General features: G+C 43.3%; 1 protein-coding gene across 1 annotated transcript; it reads left to right on the forward strand.

Moving 5' to 3' along the window:
- Positions 1 to 5: 5 nt before the first annotated feature.
- Positions 6 to 470, forward strand: LOC104272872 (zinc finger protein 3-like; the record flags this gene model as incomplete). Its single annotated transcript, XM_009867978.1, has 1 exon — positions 6 to 470. A coding segment is annotated over one exon (465 nt), but the record flags the coding sequence as incomplete, so codon positions are not given.
- Positions 471 to 16,867: the final 16,397 nt, after the last annotated feature.

A 16,867-nucleotide genomic window follows, 5' to 3' on the forward strand; every position in this document is an offset into this window, starting at 1 on the left:
TCTACCAGAACTCGGGCCTGCTCCGCCACGCCAACTTTCACACGGGTGAGAAACCCTACAAGTGTCCCCAGTGCGGGAAGCGCTTCAGCGACAGCTCCAACCTCATTGCCCACCAGCGGCTCCACACGGGCGAGAAGCCCTACAAATGTGCTGACTGCAACAAGTGCTTCAGTGAGAGCTCCAAGCTGGTCATCCACCGGCGTGTCCACACAGGTGAGAAGCCGTACTTGTGCCCTGACTGTGGGAAGAGTTTCAGCCAGCGCTCGCACCTTGTCCAGCACCGTCGCACCCACACTGGGGAGAAGCCCTACAAGTGTGCCGAGTGTGGGACCTGCTTCAGTGACAACTCTACCCTCATCCGTCATCGTCGCACCCACACTGGGGAGAAACCTTTCAAGTGCTCCCACTGTGGGAAGAGCTTCAGTCGCAACTCCTACTTAGTATCACACCAGCGGGTGCACGTGTGGTAGGCAACATTGCTAGATGTAGTCTAGGATGCAGCTTCTGGTCCAGGCCTGTCCAAAATGTGCCTAAGGTCCAAGGGTGTGTCTACACCAGGGCCCCTGGCTTATAAGCAGCTGGCCGGAGTAATTTGTTTGGCCCACGTTGCCCTTTTTAGTCACCTACTCCTCCCAACACACCTTGGGCAGGTACAGAAAGTGAGCAGTGATTGCAGTGATTAGTTCTGCATCCCAAAGCCCTGTGGTTCTCTTAACACCAGTACTAGGATTGGATGCTGCCTGCCGCGTGGCCAAAGTGCAGATGTTTTCTCCAGCCTCCCCGTGAGAGCCTAGGAGCTTGAGGAGAGAATGCATAATGTTAGGTCACGCGATGAGAAGCTGGTTGGATGTGCAACGTATGCATGTGTGGTCGTGTCAAGGGAAGTAAGATGACAGATGAGGTCCTTAAGGGGCTTTGCCCCACTTGCAGCTGAAATGTTGTGACCTGCATAATATTGCACAGGTCTGTGGAAGCTCACCCTGTGTGTGGTCTAAGCCAGCTCTGCCTGTTACGCAGCACTCAGAAGGTCAAAGCTAAGTGAGTTCTGCTGAGAAGCTAGAAACACTGCATTATGCATGTACAGCATGCGGGCCAACTTGAAGCACAGGCAAAGACCTCTTGAGTCTGCTTGTGAAAGGAACACGTAGGCATACCCTGAACCAGAGAAGGAGGGCATGCCTGCAAAGGTTTTCTGCAAATGCTGCTTGGATGGAAGGAATGAGAGAGCTGCAGGACAGGGACATAGGCTGTTCTGGCATCTCAGAACTGGTGCGTAACTGATGTTAAAAACTATCATACCTGGAGGCTTTAAAAAAAAATCAGAATTAAATTTACCGCTGCTAAGACTGTGGTATGCAACTTGACAGGTGTATGAAGGTCACCTGTGAGTTCGTACTCGCAGCCTCCTCCTTCAGAATTCAGACACAAATATGGTTCAGGTGGGCTGGTGTTAAGTGTGCTGGCAAGTAGGACAGAACAACAGTGTACTAGGACTGACCTGATTCCATGCCAGTATTTCTCAAGTCCCATTTTGACCAGTGTGTGTGTGCGCATGCATGTGTGTAAATAACATCCATATGTATATATTAACATATGTATGAACTTCAGCTTTTATGCTAAGTGTATCCTCTGACTCAGATGTGAGCAGTTGTGTGTGCACACACCATGACAGTGGTCAAAATGGCCAGCTGTGTGATGCCACCATATCACTTCTTAAAATGCCGAACATACTAGGATTTCTCAATAAGAAGCTGAGAGAAAGAGGTTTTGTACCAAAATATCTGAGTTTTCACATCAGGACATCACTGATTATTTTGTGTGTGTGTGTACGTGTGTGTATAAGATCTGGAATTGAGTTGTTTTATTTATGTATCTATAAAAAAATGTGGCCCCTGTGGTTGCAAAGAATGACTTAAAAGTGTTACTTAGCGTCGCACTGTCCCCCTTGTTTTACACAGGTACGAATCAGTGGCAGTTGTAGTATGTAACCCCCTCATGGTTTTAACTCCAAGGAATTGCAGTGCAACGTTTTACATTGTTTATATTTTTGACTGGTTTGCTGCTGATCCTTTTAGTGATGATACGGACTGGTGTGCTTATCCAGCACTGCTGGAACTCAGTAAAGATTTCTGATTTTGCCATGCACCTTGCTAAACCTGCAGCTGGCTCCACAGCTTCAGTAGGTCTCTGGAAGAAGGAATGCAGCCGGAAGCCGGTGAAAGGACTGGACCTGCGGTAGGGAAGAGATGAAGGAAATAAAGATGCTGAGAAGATCCATGGATTTGAGCAGCTGCTGGCCAAGGATGCTTGTGAACGGCTTGCCCTACAGAACTTGCTGCTCTCTCAGGATTGCAGGGATCCTTTCTGCAAGCTGCGAGTCACTTCTTGACACTCAATTGCTGATAAAATGTGGGGTTTTTCATATAGTTTAATAAAAAGGAGCTGTAGGGGGAGCATGAAATTGTTTACAGCTCCTACAGGAACAAGGCACCTTTATGTGCAGCTGCTCAGGGAAGTAGAAGGAGCTTTCAGAGATGGAGTGGGCTTTGTTTACACAGGAACCAAAGCCTTCCTTGCAAATGCACACTTTTGCTTTTACCTTTGTGTTTGTTTCTTTGTTTTTATGAACAGCTTCAAACCAATGACTTCTTGATTTCTGTTCCACTTCTGGAAAGTGGTTCGGAAATGTGACTAATGGTCATCTAATTGGTTCCAGAAGCATCAAGATTTTTGTTTGCTAGCAGACTTTCAGAACGGATACTACAGCTCTCAGCTGGTAGACTCATTTTTAGCTGAATTCAAAGGTTACGCTGAAGTCAGGCTGTAGAACTGATCAATTTCTGTCCCATTCCAGTTTTAAGTTTCCTAAAGGGAACCTACAGCACTAAAATGGCCTGTTTGGCTGAGAAGCCCTGTCTGCCAGGGAAAGGCATCTCATGAATGTGACTTTTCTTTCGGCAATCCGCACGGAGTCACTGTAGCAGATCAATGAAATCGAACCCAGGTCTGCACATAGCTGAGCTCAACTCAAAGGGAAAACCTCAAGTTGAGATTCTGATTTGAGAAGCCAGCTGCCCTGAGTATGCCTTGGCAGCAGTACTCAGAGCATTTATTTTCCTTTCTACATGCTTTGTGAAGTGCTGTGTATACTTAACAGTGCTCTATAAATTAAAAGGATTGATGTGCATTTATTTCAAAGATCTTTATGAACTTACTTAAAACTGTATGCCAAATCAAAGTGGCCTTAGGGTTCACAGCACATTGCCAGTGCGGTAGTCTTAGTGGCTGAGATTGAATTGCTTACCCGCGTAAGCACATTTCTGGAGTTCCTTTCCGCAGCCACTGTTAGTTTTCGCTGTTCAGTGTCACTTGGCTGAAATAATTCACTTCCCCTAGACTGCCTGCCCTTTACTGTTTGTGATCATCTAGCTGGAGAGAAGAATCTGGGCACCACCCTTCCTTTACTATTGCAGAAACATACAGGGTATGTTCCTCTGCTTCCAGGAAATCGATCACTTTGCGAGCAGCACAAACTCATGGGCCAAATTCAGAAGACAGAAGTATGGGCATGTGCAAAGAGTCAAGAACCAGAAGGTTTACTTTCACTGCATCACTGGCCTCTCTTTCAGCTGTCTCCTCCTTCAGGATCAGAGTGGGAGACTGCTGGAAAAAGCAAAAGGTAATTAGCTACTACCAGACCATCCCTAGCATACTCCATCCCCAAGCTGTGGTCACCAGCTTGGTGCCCAGATCCTCCTGCCAGCTGAGGGAGCTCTGTAGAATACTGTAAATTCTTGTTGTGCTAATGGTGCTTAGATACTACAGTGATACTATGGCACTTTAGAAATAACCCAAGATAGACGAATGGATGAATGATGTCTCTGAAATAAAATTTTTCACCCTAGTATTCTCTGTTATCCAATCTTTTTTTCTTTTTTTTCTCCCCAGAGTGACCTGAGCATCACAGTTTCTTGGCTCCTGGCAGGAGCAGATTTGGAAATACATGTGTCATCCTCCACAAAGTGATGGCTATTACTTAGTACAGCTGCTGTGCAATGCAAATAAGAATCCAGAGGTGAGGGTCTTCTTAGAATTGGTCTTCATTTTCATCTAATGTTTCTGCATAAATCTTAAAAGCCAGAGGATGGTACACAGTGCTTGCCTTTCCTTTATGAGAGAAAGTGGCAGCACATTATGTTGTAGTGACCCACCGTCCAGCTGGTAGATGGACCTGGTTCTAGCAGAGCTACAGCTGCTCTGAGGAAATTATCCTGCCATTTCTGTCACCTAGGTTTTATAGGATCCAGTTTTCCAGTCCCCTGCTGACAAAGTATATGTAGTAGTGATGACTGAAATACAATTTCTTTTACATTCCTCTTTGCTTTGTAGCTTACAAGTAGGCAAATAGATTTCTTTTGATCTTGGACAAGAGGTGTGTTTAATAAATTTTAAAAACTATATTATGTGTAATCTCTAAAGCAATTTTTGAGATGTATCAAACAAGCAAAACTGCCCTCGTGTGCACAGCAAACTGTGTTCTTTGTGGCCCTGTTTCCCCTTTACTTCAACAACATGGGTCTGAATAGGCAGAGACACAACAGCAGGAGCCCCCGTCTCTGAGGAAAAAGGAAAATACAGGGTATTCCTCCCTGGAAGTTGTTCAAGGCCAGGTTGGGTGGGATTTTGAGTAACCTGATCTAATGGGAAGTGTCCCAGTTTTTGGTGCCACAGTATAAGAAAGACATTGAGGTGCTGGAGCATGTCCAGAGAAGGGCAACAAAGCTGGTAAGGGGTCTGGAGAACAAGTCTTATGAAGAGCAGCTGAGGGAACTGGGGTTGTTTAGTCTGGAGAAGAGAAGGTTGAAGGGAGAACTCTTCCACTACCTGAGAGAAGGTTGTAGTAAAGTGAGTGTTGGTTTCTTCTCCCAAGTGATAGGACAAGAGGAAATGGGCTCACGTTGTTCCAGGGGAGGTTTAGATTGGATATGAGGAAAGCTTTCTTTACTGAGGAATGGTCAAGCATTGGAACAGGTTGCTCAGGAAAGTGGTAAAGTACACATCCCTGGAAGCGTTCAAAAAACCAAGTACACGTGGCACTTCAGGACATGGTTTAGTGGTCATGGTGGTGTTCTGTTGACAGTTGGACTTCATAATCTTAGAGGTCTTTTCCAGCCTAAATGATTTCTATGATTCTAAGCTCTGAAGGGCCTTTAGCCTTTTCATGCCAAACCTGATGCGTCGCATAAGTCAGCTCATCCACCTCTCAACTGCTCGCTCCCTTTTCTCATTTAAGTACTTGCTGGCTTTCTTAGTAGAAAATGTATGAACCCACCAGGTAACACTGATTTTGCAGTCCTGGTGAACTTTGACAACTGCTTGGTTTTCTTCCCACATGCCTGGCCTGTTTGGGACGTTCACTCACATGAACAGATGCGAGAGCCTAGGAACGAGAGAGCAGAGGGGCCAGACTTCTTGGGAGAAGCAGAATTTTCCTCTTCTTGAATCTTGCCATGGAGGTATCTGTAGCTGCAGATAGCTGACTCTGTGCCTGGAGGACAGGCGGGGGTGGATGGGACAGCATGGGCAGAGCACACTAACTCTTCAAGGGCAAGTGAAAGCACCCATTTATTAAAGCAGGCCATTACCAGGTCCAAACATCCTCATGGATGCAGAGAGTGCAAGAAGATGTGTGAACTCCTTTGTTTTGTTCCCTTTGGCACTCTGTGCAAAGCACAGCTCCATTGGATGTAAAGTCGATGTTGCTTAGAAGATATTTGTATGACCAGCCGTATGGACAGACAGTTCAGAATAACTCTACTACACCACAGCAAACCTTGGCTGCACAGCCTTGAGGAATTGACTGAAGTAACCCTCCTCCAAAATAGCAAAGCTACTTGCAGAACTTGCAACAAGTCTCTGGAGATTGGACCAAGTAAGCTGCTTGGTCTGACCCCTAGCAAAATTTCCTCAGAAATGTTTCTCTGAAATAGCACAAGTACAACTGGCCTGCACAAGCCTCTCTCTCTCTCTGTGCATGGGTAAGAGTAAGAGTAATGGCATGGCATTAAGAAGGGCAACACAGCCGAAGTAAAGGCATCACAAGGCATTTTGCCATCTTAAAGGTGAATGGTTGAACTAGGCCACCAGGCCATCATGTGAGGGAAATGGTAAGCAGGAGATGTTGAAACGGGACTGGTTTTTTTTTTTTTTTGCTTTTCAGGACTATTGCAATGCTACTGCTGGTCATATGTTCCTTTGGGCCGTTACCTGCTGCATTGTTACCTGAAGCTGACTTTCACCTAAATGCTGCTGTAATCTACCTAGCTATGTCTCAGGTGGGTGTGCTTTCTCATCTTTAAGCAGTCCTTATTCCATCATTGTTTTCATTCACAAAAGGGCAGTCTCTGCTTGCTCACCCCAAATCACCCCAAAGAACATATAATGTTGTCCTCGTTTGAGCTACAAAACCCAGTTCTCTTTAGTGATTTTTACTTTCCAGTTCAGTCTCTTCTAAAAGGCTGCACTTTCTGAAGTTGGCAGCATGTTTTTGCAGACAGTGTGTGCTACTGGCAGTGATAACACCTGATGTTTGCAGTTACTGCCTGGGACTGGGATGCAGAAAGGCTCTTGCTTATACTTATTCCTACAGTGACCAAGGCCACTGCTGGCTCTTGTGTGCCACGCTGGGGGTGCCGGGTAGCAAGAGGTGTCACAAGGAAGTAAAAGGTTGCACCTCCAGGGGGTAATAGACAGGACAGGTGACCAACGAGAATATTCCATCCCATATACGTCATATTCAGTATAAAACTGAGGGATTATGAAAGGTTTGGGGTTTTTTTTTCTGCAATGGCTGGTGTCCAGGGAGGACTCTGTCCAGTGTCCTGCTTTTGATCCGGATCCTGAGTTCCCGAATCCAGCTCCCTTTACCCAGCTCCCACTGCAGCTGAGCCTGGGGCTTCCCCAGTGCTGCCTGCTCTGCAGCATCAGTGGGGATTGATATTGGGGGAGGGGGGGGAGTCGAGTTTGATATCGGGCTTATATATAGCTATATATAGTTCTTTATTTTTTATCATTTCACTATTATTTGCATTATTGTTTCATTAAAGTCATTTTAGTTTTCTTTTTTAACCCGTAAGCCTCTCTGCCTCATTCCCTTTTCCTTCTCGTTTGGAGCAGGGGGGAGAGGGGGTTAGAGAGCGTCTGTCCGTGTCTAGTGGCCAGCCTAGCCCTAACCCCTGACAAACGTTCATCTGCCTTTACAGAAGGCAGAGCTTTTGACAGACCTGTGTCATCATTTGACCTCCCTTTTTTCAGCCTTAGCAGAAGATAGTCTTTTCTAGGATAGAGCCTGGGAAGTTGCGTCCCACAGCTCTGCACATGGCTGTTGTGCATAAGAAGATGCCTCTTTGCTGGGCAACTGCTTTCTTTTCTTGCCTGATTTCTTTAACAACTGACCTTTGAATTCTCTCTATGCCTTCAGGCAGGCAGAAATACCAAGCAAAACAGGAAAAATAGACTTTACATATAGTATGCATTAGACAGATTGCAGACATCTTTCTAATTCGTTGGACATATGATCAAACCTTTCTGTGAACCTAGGGTCAAACAGGAACCACAGGCTGCTTTATTTAAAAAACAACAAACCAAACCAAAAAGAACCCCAAAGAGATCTTGTAACAATTATCACAAGAAGGGCAGCAGCAATGGGAATTCAGGGAGAAGGGGGCATGGAACAAAACATTTGTCCTTATGTTTAGAGAGAGAAGAATTAAAATCACTGAACACAAGTCCTCCCATTCTTTGAAAGGTGAAAGCAGTTGGCAAAATATGATGGTACTTCTCTGGACCCTTGAAATCTAAGGAGTTACCTGGCATGGTCAACAGTAATGTTAGGTCTCAGGTTTATTCTGAGCACAGAGGTTGGTGTGAAAGCATTAGAGTTTGTCTTAGGGCAGCCACATCCTGCCCTAAGCCCCCAGGCACTTGTTTTCATTTGGCTAATAGGTGATGTAGCTGCTAATGTTAATGTTACTGTGAATTTCAGCTGCATCTTCCACTTCAGTGTATACTGAGCCGCTAATGCATGTGAAGAAAGGATGAACTCCTTTCTCAAGAAATGTAACCTGAGAAGATCCTGAAATTCCTCAGGCTCTGACGCTCTTGATTCTTTACCTTCATTGTCATCAGTGCTCTAGCCAGTCAGCTCCCAGCAGGGCCATTCCTGGGGAGGGAAGCGGTGACGTTCCAAGTCACAAGCAGAAGGGGGGAAAAAAAAGGAAATGACTACTATATGAAAATACTCATCCCAGAAGGCATGAACTATGAACTGAAGACAGAAGTCAGAAGAAACCCAGATATGGCTTGGACTACGAGTGAATGAATAATTAGAGATGTTCCCTTCCAAGCTTACAGAATCATAGAATCATTTAGCTTGGAAAAGACCTTTAAAATCATGGGTCCAACTGTTCACACTGCCAGGTCCACCACTAAGACATATCCCTAAGCACCACATCTACACCACATCAAAAGTGAATACCTCCAGGAATGGTGACTCAACCACCTCCCTGGGCAGCAGGTTACAGTGCTTGACAACCCTTTCAGTGAAGAAATTTTTCCTAATGCCCAGTCTAAACCTCCCCCGGTACAACTTGAAGTCATTTCCTCTCATCCTAGCATTTGTTACATGGGAGAAGAGACCAACACCCACCTCACTGCAAACTCCTTTCAGGTAGTTGTAGAGAGCGATAAGGTCTCCCCTGAGCCTCCTTTTCTCCAGGCTAAACAAGCTACTGACTCAGCCGCTCCTCTTATGACTTGTTCTTTAGACCCCTCTCTAGAAGCTCGTTAGACTTTGTAGAGACCAAGTCTTTGAGTAGGTGAAGATCATGTCACTGCTGCTGTGATTACGTAGGTTAATGCTGGTGCATCACAGCGGTGTTACTGTTTTTCTAGAGCTAAGAAGAAGAGGTGTTTTTCTGGAATACCTCCACAATTTGGTACTTTGCTCTGTAACACAAAGCTATTAAATTCATACCTGTGAAGAATACTCTTCTATCCTCTTGCTTGGTGCTAGCACAGCCCTCACATCAGCAGTGCCCTTCCAGAACTTAAAAATTAAAAATCATTGTAACTTTTTCCCTAATCCATGGAATAAACAACACACATCAGCTGAATAGCATACGCTGGCTTTTGGTTTTGTTGCAAAACTATCATGTGAAGAACAGCTCAAGCAAAACTTGTGTGAAGATGTTTTATGCTGGTATCTGTGCATGGTAAAGTTTGTTCTCTTGTCCCTTATGAACATGGATGAAGGATTCCTACCTCCTTATTCACAAGGCTCCTTCAACCGACTGACAATTTCATATTTCTTGTGGCAAATAGGTATCGTCGAGGTTGGGCTTTCATAACTCCCTGCAATTCCGAACAGCTCTCACTGACTTGTGACAGCAGATTACATCGGTTGGCTGAAGCTCTTGCCATCCCCAGCCACCCGCTGGGTTATTTTTAACTTGGATTCCTTCCCTGATCTAGTGTTCAGCACAGCTCCACAGACAGCAGAATTGGCACAAGCAAGCAGAAAATTGCAGTGTAGGGTAGGTGGTAACAAAAACTCAAAGAGCTCCGTGGTTCCTCAAGTAAGTATTGCCACCATGCAACACACATCATGAAACAACAGCCCTGGGGGAGCAGCAACAAGTTAAGAGAAAACAGAACAAAGTCATTAAACAGAAATGCACCTTTTATTGCACAAAAAGAATATTTCCGGTGAGGACCAGCTTTTCCTGCTGTACACTGTACAGCAAAAAAACTTATCTCTTGCTACGTACCTCTAAGGAGTAGAGCTGCCAGGTTTATACAACCCTGCTCATCCCATTGAAGCTGTGGTTCCACCTGCATTTCTTTCAAAAGCAAAACGAGTGTTCCTCATCTCCTCTTCTGTGTGTCCTCGTGCTCATCTACTCCTATGCTGTGCTCACTGTGCCATTGCAGCTGTGTGTGCAACTGCATCATGATGCAGACTGGAAGGCTTCAGAGACTGAAGAGTGATAGCTCTCCAGTCTACCCTAGGTTATTTTTAGTTGGATCAGTTCCTGATCCAGTCCACTGCCCAGACAGCTGTGTTAGTATGACAGGCAGAAAATGTTTGAGGGAAGGGGAGGAGAGACTTAGATGTGTTTAATCATCACGGGTACAAAACAGGAAACTGCAATCAGGAATGATTACTTTAAATGCCCAGCAACAATTATTTAAACTTCTCTACAGCGACTTGTCTTACTCCATACGCAAGAAAAAAGGCTTCACAAGTCTGTGGCACAGAAACAAAATGGCATGTTGTCTGGTTTAGCTGCACCTTTCTCAGTGAATCAAGGCAAGCTGAATGCAAGGATCTCAAACAAGTCTGCTGGTATATGTAGCAGAGGGTTCCTCATAGCTTGCTTACCTGCTTGTAATTCTGCCAGCCTGTGCACTTAAATGTCAAATCCTGCAGAGATCAAAGTTTGCCATTTTAATAGTTTGGACACCAGCCATGAGCAATTATCTAGAAGTGTGCAAAATGTGTTTAGAAAATGCTCTAGAAATGATCTGCTGGCATTTTAAAGCAACACGTGGCTTGCTTTGAAATGGTCTAAGTATTGTGGCAGAAAAGAACAAGTGGTACCTTCTCTGCTCTGCAAAACAGTGGTGTTACCCTTGGGCTTGGGGTAACCTTGACTGCTTCAACCCATCTTCCTGCTCCTTTCGTTCATCTAGTACACGATTACAGATTGGGTAAACAAAGAAAACTCCTTACTGAGTTGTGGCAGCTTGGCTTTGTCCCATGTGCTGTTGCACTGACCTGAAAGTGTGTTTTCTTGGCACAAGTGGTTTGATGTAACATGGATAGATTTTGGTTTTCATTGTCCTCTTCCCTGAGCCTTTTACTGGTGGGATGCTCTCTCCTGCTTCCTTTTGTCCTTCCCCAGTGTCGTGGTCTGACAGACATCACAGGGGAAGAGATGGGAGCAAAAGCTTGTTTCCGCCTGTGTTCACAAGGAATTATCTTGACTTTTATGGGAAAACCATCTTCTCTTTGTGTTGAGTAGTGGGTTAAAACCAGAGTGTGGGAACTTGATCAGAGAAAGGAAGGTTCTTCTTCTCAACATCTGTCCCCTGCAGCCTTCTGTCCCATATGCAGAACAGGCAGCAGATCAAGATGGCAGAATCCAAGTCTCACTGGCGAGGAAGACCACCTGAAGCAGGAGGAGCAAGTTCCTCCTCTTGCACAGGACAGGAGATCCCACAGGGGCATGGAAAAGAGAGCAATGGGAGGGATTACTGTGCTGGTAATTCCCAGGGAAAAACATGGTTTAGGATAAATTTCTTAGAAGAACCTTCATTTGTTACTGGCTTTTCAAGAACATGACCTACCTACAATTAAAAATCAAGCATAATAAGAGTAAAAACAAAGGTCAGGCCTCAACCCAGAGCAGAAACTGAAATGACGTTCCTTCTTCCTTTGGCAATACTTCACCTGGTTTCTAAACATGAGCGTTAGCTTCTGTGAGACAGTTCTCTGTGTGATCCGGATTAAAGCATCTGTCTCTCATTCTGGAGTACAAAATTGAGGCTTATGCACCTTGGGTGAAGGAGTAACTCAAGTGAAAACATGTCAGGTGGAGCATATGCGATGAACCATGTGTTTCAATTCATGGCTTTTCTAGAAAACTCACGAGGATTATAAAGACCTCTGTAGTCATAGATGTAGAGACTGGAAGGAAAAAGGAGGGGAGATGCTTCACTGCAAAATGCTGAGGGAAGAATAAAGAGCTGCCTGAACCTAATTGTGGGTCCAGAACTGGATTCTAGGGACCAAGATATGTAGAGTTGTCAGCCAAAGAAGAAATGCCACAGCAATGATGGTTCACCAAAACACCTGATCTCTTAGAGCATTTACTTTAAGCCTGCAGAAGAAGGGATATGCAAAAATATGTGATTTTATCTGCTGTCAAGAAAAAAGTTTTATAATGATAAAATTATGAGGAATACTGGCATGTTATCTCTTTAGAAATGCAACTTGTCTCTTGGCAGTGTGGTCCTGTAGCACAGGAGTAGCCGAGAATGCAGAAATGCTGCTGTTTGCCTGGAGAATGGCTGCTGCAAGACTGGGTTGAGCAGAACCAGAAGGGACATATCATGATAAAAGATCAGTCACAGGTAGATAGGGGGAACTAGGTCAAAGACAAAGCTGAAAACTGGCATGGCAATAGTTTGTGGGCTGGTTTGTTTGCAGACACCAATGCAAAAGGGCATCCAAGGTGACTGTCTGTTGTTTAGGTGATTTATTGTGGATTTCACAGACATAAAATGGTATTAAAAGGGAAAACATGGGGCATCTTTTTGTTTCATATATCAGTGTTTCTTTCTGTCCTTACCCAACCTCAACCAATCCTTCCTACGTCTGAGCAACACCATATTAGCCTCCATTCTTTCCCTCAGGTTGTTTCAACAGAAAACTAGTTACAACAGGGCAGTTACACTGGCTATTGAGTGTCTGTAACAAAGAGGGCACTCGGCTGTGGTACAGTGGCAGGGGAATATGAGGAAAGGGGTGAAGCTGGAAAAAGGAACTTCTTGAACCATGGAAGAATGTGTATCATGGAGCTACAGCCCCTGTTGCATGTCCTGAAAAGAAAGGGGGAAGATGGGCCCCAAGAAACCAGGTTGACTGACTGACAAAGGTAAACCAGCCCAGAATTACTACCAGGCCAGGAGAAAGAAACTGAGTAAGTTCATTCACCTCCCTGGAGGGCCAGAAACCTTCAGGTGCTGTTAAAGCCACAAAGGAGGATGCATTAGCTCAAATTTACCTGCAAGGGCAAACTGACTGTCTGAATCCAGCATGCTTTCCCTCTTTTGTTTTAACCCTTGATTTATCCTATCAATTTAAAATGAAATTTGAAAATTTGGAAAATTTTAAAATGAAGTTGATTTAAACAGGACCATGATTAGGAGTCACAACTAAAACATACCTCACTAGCCTAAGGATGTATCTGATCTTCTAACAAAAAATAATGACTGACTGGTGCCAGAAATGTGTGGCAGCTAGTTTCCTTTCTTGCAGTTCCGCTGTGTGTGCCATGTTCTGGTCATCATCTTTTCCGACAGCCTGTCATTTTCCAGCAGAGACCCTCCCATCAGATGTAGCATGTATTTTCTTGGTCTAAGAGAAACTGCAGAGACCTGTAACTTTTCTCAGAGATCGCCAAGGTCAGATGAAGGATTTCCCATGTTTATGTGAAGTCATTTAGAAATTACTTGTAGATGAAGAGTTTTCCCTTCCTTGGCTAGGGTTTTTTGACTCACACAGGTACTTTGTGGCTTCTAATGACGACGTTGGGTTGTTCTCCAGCTTTTTGTGAGTGTTCTGGAATTATTGTAGGGGACCTAATTAAAACCTCATAGAACAAAATTAAAGTCTAATGGATGTCAAGCATTAGGGCTGGGTCAGCCACTGAATGCTGACACATGTTCTCTTAACCCCTCTCCCTCCCCAGATGGGAAGGGAAAGGGAATAAGGCAGAGGGACTTACGGATAAGAAGAGTAAAGCAGCTTTAATAAACCAATAATAGTACTAAAAATATAAAAAACTGATATCAAAACTAACTTCCCCCCAATAGCAATCACCACTGATGCTGCAGAGCATGCAGCACTGAGGAAGTCCCAGGCTCAGCAGCAGAGGGGAACTGGACACAGGGGCTGGATTCGGGAACTCAGGATCAAGATTAAAAGCAGAAGATCAGATGGAGTCCTCCTCGGATGCCGGCCACTGCAGAAGAGAGCTTCACCAGGACAAGTGGTTTAGCTAGAGTTACACATGGACCTTTGCCTAGACTCTTTCCGACCCATCAGTACCACAGAGAAGCACCTTCTTGAAGATAGTTCAAGAAGACGAAGCACCTCAACCTCCTTGCTGCAACAACTCTCCTGTGGTCTTTTTCAGTATTGCACAGGTCAAAAGCTGGAACATCATGTCACCTGGCAAAGGAAATGTAACATTCTGTCAGGTTTAGGCTACCACTCCAATTTCAATAGGTAATGAGAAAAGCAAAACTGAAGTGGGGAGCATTTTATATTTTAAAACTGGGGGAGGGTGGAGAGGAAACACAAACCAAACCAAACAAACCCTCAGAAAATCCAACCGGTCATAGTATCATAGACTCATTTAGGTTGGAAAAGACCTTTAAGATCATAGAATCCAACCATAAACCACCTTAGTCTGCATGGTACATTTGAGTGTTTTCCTATGATCATGACTGCAGCAGCAAAGTTTGTCCCAAGAAATCAAAAAGATGTGCAAATACTGACTTTTTTGATCTTGGCATTGCATCCAAGGTTGACAAGACACAAGGGTGAAAAAAACCAAAACAAACCTGAAAAATTACATAGAAAGGGAAGAAAATTGGCTAGAAAGCTTTACAGGATAATATGTAAATTAATTTAAACGGGACACAATATGAATGGTTTATAATACTATATTCTGAGCCGAAGAACTAAGTCTGAATTCCTCTGCCAATACTTTCTCTACCGGGATTACTGAGTAGTTAACATTCACTAATAAATCACATAGAAGATTTAGATAAAGCAATGCTACCTAAACCAAATAATAAACCTTTGCACATAAACATCCATTTCAGCTGTAAATCTCACATTTTCCTTTAAAAAACCCAGCATGTAGACTTTTTCTGAAAGTAAGAAACGCTTGGGAGCAAGTATTTAAAAAACATTGTAATTATAAAATTGATAGTAGGAGTGAAAGCTCAGCTTTGTATATTACATATTATTATTATTGTGGGTGACACCTTATTTAAAAAAGATTTTTATCAAACCTAGAGGTCAGGGTTTAAATACTGATGATCCATTTCATGCTGCAAAAGTTTTATGCCACCATAATACACCTATTTAATGACTTCACTGCATTAAGTATAGTCAACTGAGAAAAATACAAGAGAACCCACTGTGAATTATCTGTATCATTAAGACACAAAAAAAATATAATAAAGCGTTCTGGCCCCTGCCCTGCAATATAAACCAAAAGTGTTGCACATATTACTACTGTAAAATCTTCCATCACAGAACTCAGTTCAGAGTATTCCTTCCTCTTACAGAGACAAAACATTTGAGAAAAGGCTATTGCATTGTTTTCAAATTACACATTTATATTTATAGTAATACGTATTACAATAAAACATGTATATTTACATTGAGATATTTGTTTATAAATAAATTTTAAGAAATTTTAAAAGCCTTCACCTTTTTGAAATTATTACACACATGGGTTTTCTACATAAGCAAGAAGAAATACAAGAAAAGGCGTAGCCACAGAGACATGTTTTGCCTAGAAGAGCTACACAGCCCTGGATGATCCACGTCATCGCAGCAATCTACCTCCTGCATAGTCATTTGAAGTTTCACAACTCTAGTTCAGATTGAATACCAATGACTTGATTCATTCTTACCACGAATTTCACTGTAAGTGATTGTAAAAAGCAGATTTAATACCATGACTCAATATGCAAAAAATCTTCTGCTCCTCCTGGCCAAAGCTTGCTATGCCTCACACATACCTCCAGCAAAGGCTGAGTGTCGGTGCAGCCTGTGAAAGTCCCCACGGCTTTGTAACCAAGCTTCTGGCACTTACTTTTCCTGAAGATCAGTGTTCAAACTAGTGAAGAGACCAGGATGATTTGTCATCAGTAGATGCAAAAAGGAAAGCACCCCCAATTGTATTATGTTTTAAAATAGCATCCCATACCCTCAAAATAGAAGCCTCCGGAAATACACCACAAGTTTTCAATTTCTTTAAAAAAAGTACTGAGGAATCTATGAAAGGTCACAAAGAAGAACAAAGATCTATTAATAGGCTTGTGTGTACTATACAGCAGTTGACCAATATGCTGGAAACGTTTGGGGAGACTGGAACTGAAAAAGCCCCACATTAAAACCACCTTCATAGCACTGAGATCAAAACCAAGGAAAGAAGGTGACAGACCACACTGTTATCAAATCTTTAATTTCTGGGAGATCCAAGTGGTCAGCATTACATAAAACTTTTATTAAAAATGAATGCCATTCCATGAATAACTTGCATGTATTATGTCAAGTATTTATTAAAGATGAATACCATTCCGCAAATAGCTTGCATGCTGCTTAGTTTGAGTAACAACAATGCAATTATGCATTGTAAATGAAGTTCTGTCTTCTGCCCAGTGAAATGTCTTTTATACCTCAGTCTATAACCCTTTTCATAAGTAAAGTTTACAAACACGTTTTATAACACCACATTTTATATATAACATACACTTTAAAATACAGCTTTCATACAAACACATAGAAAAGAACAATGAATGTAGCTTATTAGTTGTTCTTGACAAGGGCTCAATGGGAGGGAAAGCAAACACAATAGAATAACATGTCTGTGGTGAAGAACCTCTAAACCTGGCCTATGGTTGGGAGACAACCATGTTTACACAAGAACATGAATTAGAGCTCAGGTCTAAGTGCCACAGAGTTAAACCACTTCCTGCATTGGCTCCTTGCATGATCCTGTGCTGACTGAATAAACAAGAAAGAAAAAGCAAGGAGACAGAAGACAACACCAAACTCTTGATGCCTTTGAACGGGCAGGAGCAATAGCACAGCATTCCTACTTACTTATTCCAAAACACAGCAGCTGCTGACCTGCTGCTGCACATGCTGCCCTGGTGCAGAAGGGGTCCAGAGGGAAAATTTAGCCAACTAAAAAAAATCAACTTTTACAGACAAAATCTTTATATTAGGGGACCATTTCTGAAGCTAGATCCCATCTTCAGGTTTTCTTAGCTACAC

The sequence above is a fragment of the Apaloderma vittatum genome, unplaced genomic scaffold (genome assembly GCF_000703405.1).
Source record: "Apaloderma vittatum isolate BGI_N311 unplaced genomic scaffold, ASM70340v1 scaffold21874, whole genome shotgun sequence".
NCBI classification, from domain to species: domain Eukaryota; kingdom Metazoa; phylum Chordata; class Aves; order Trogoniformes; family Trogonidae; genus Apaloderma; species Apaloderma vittatum.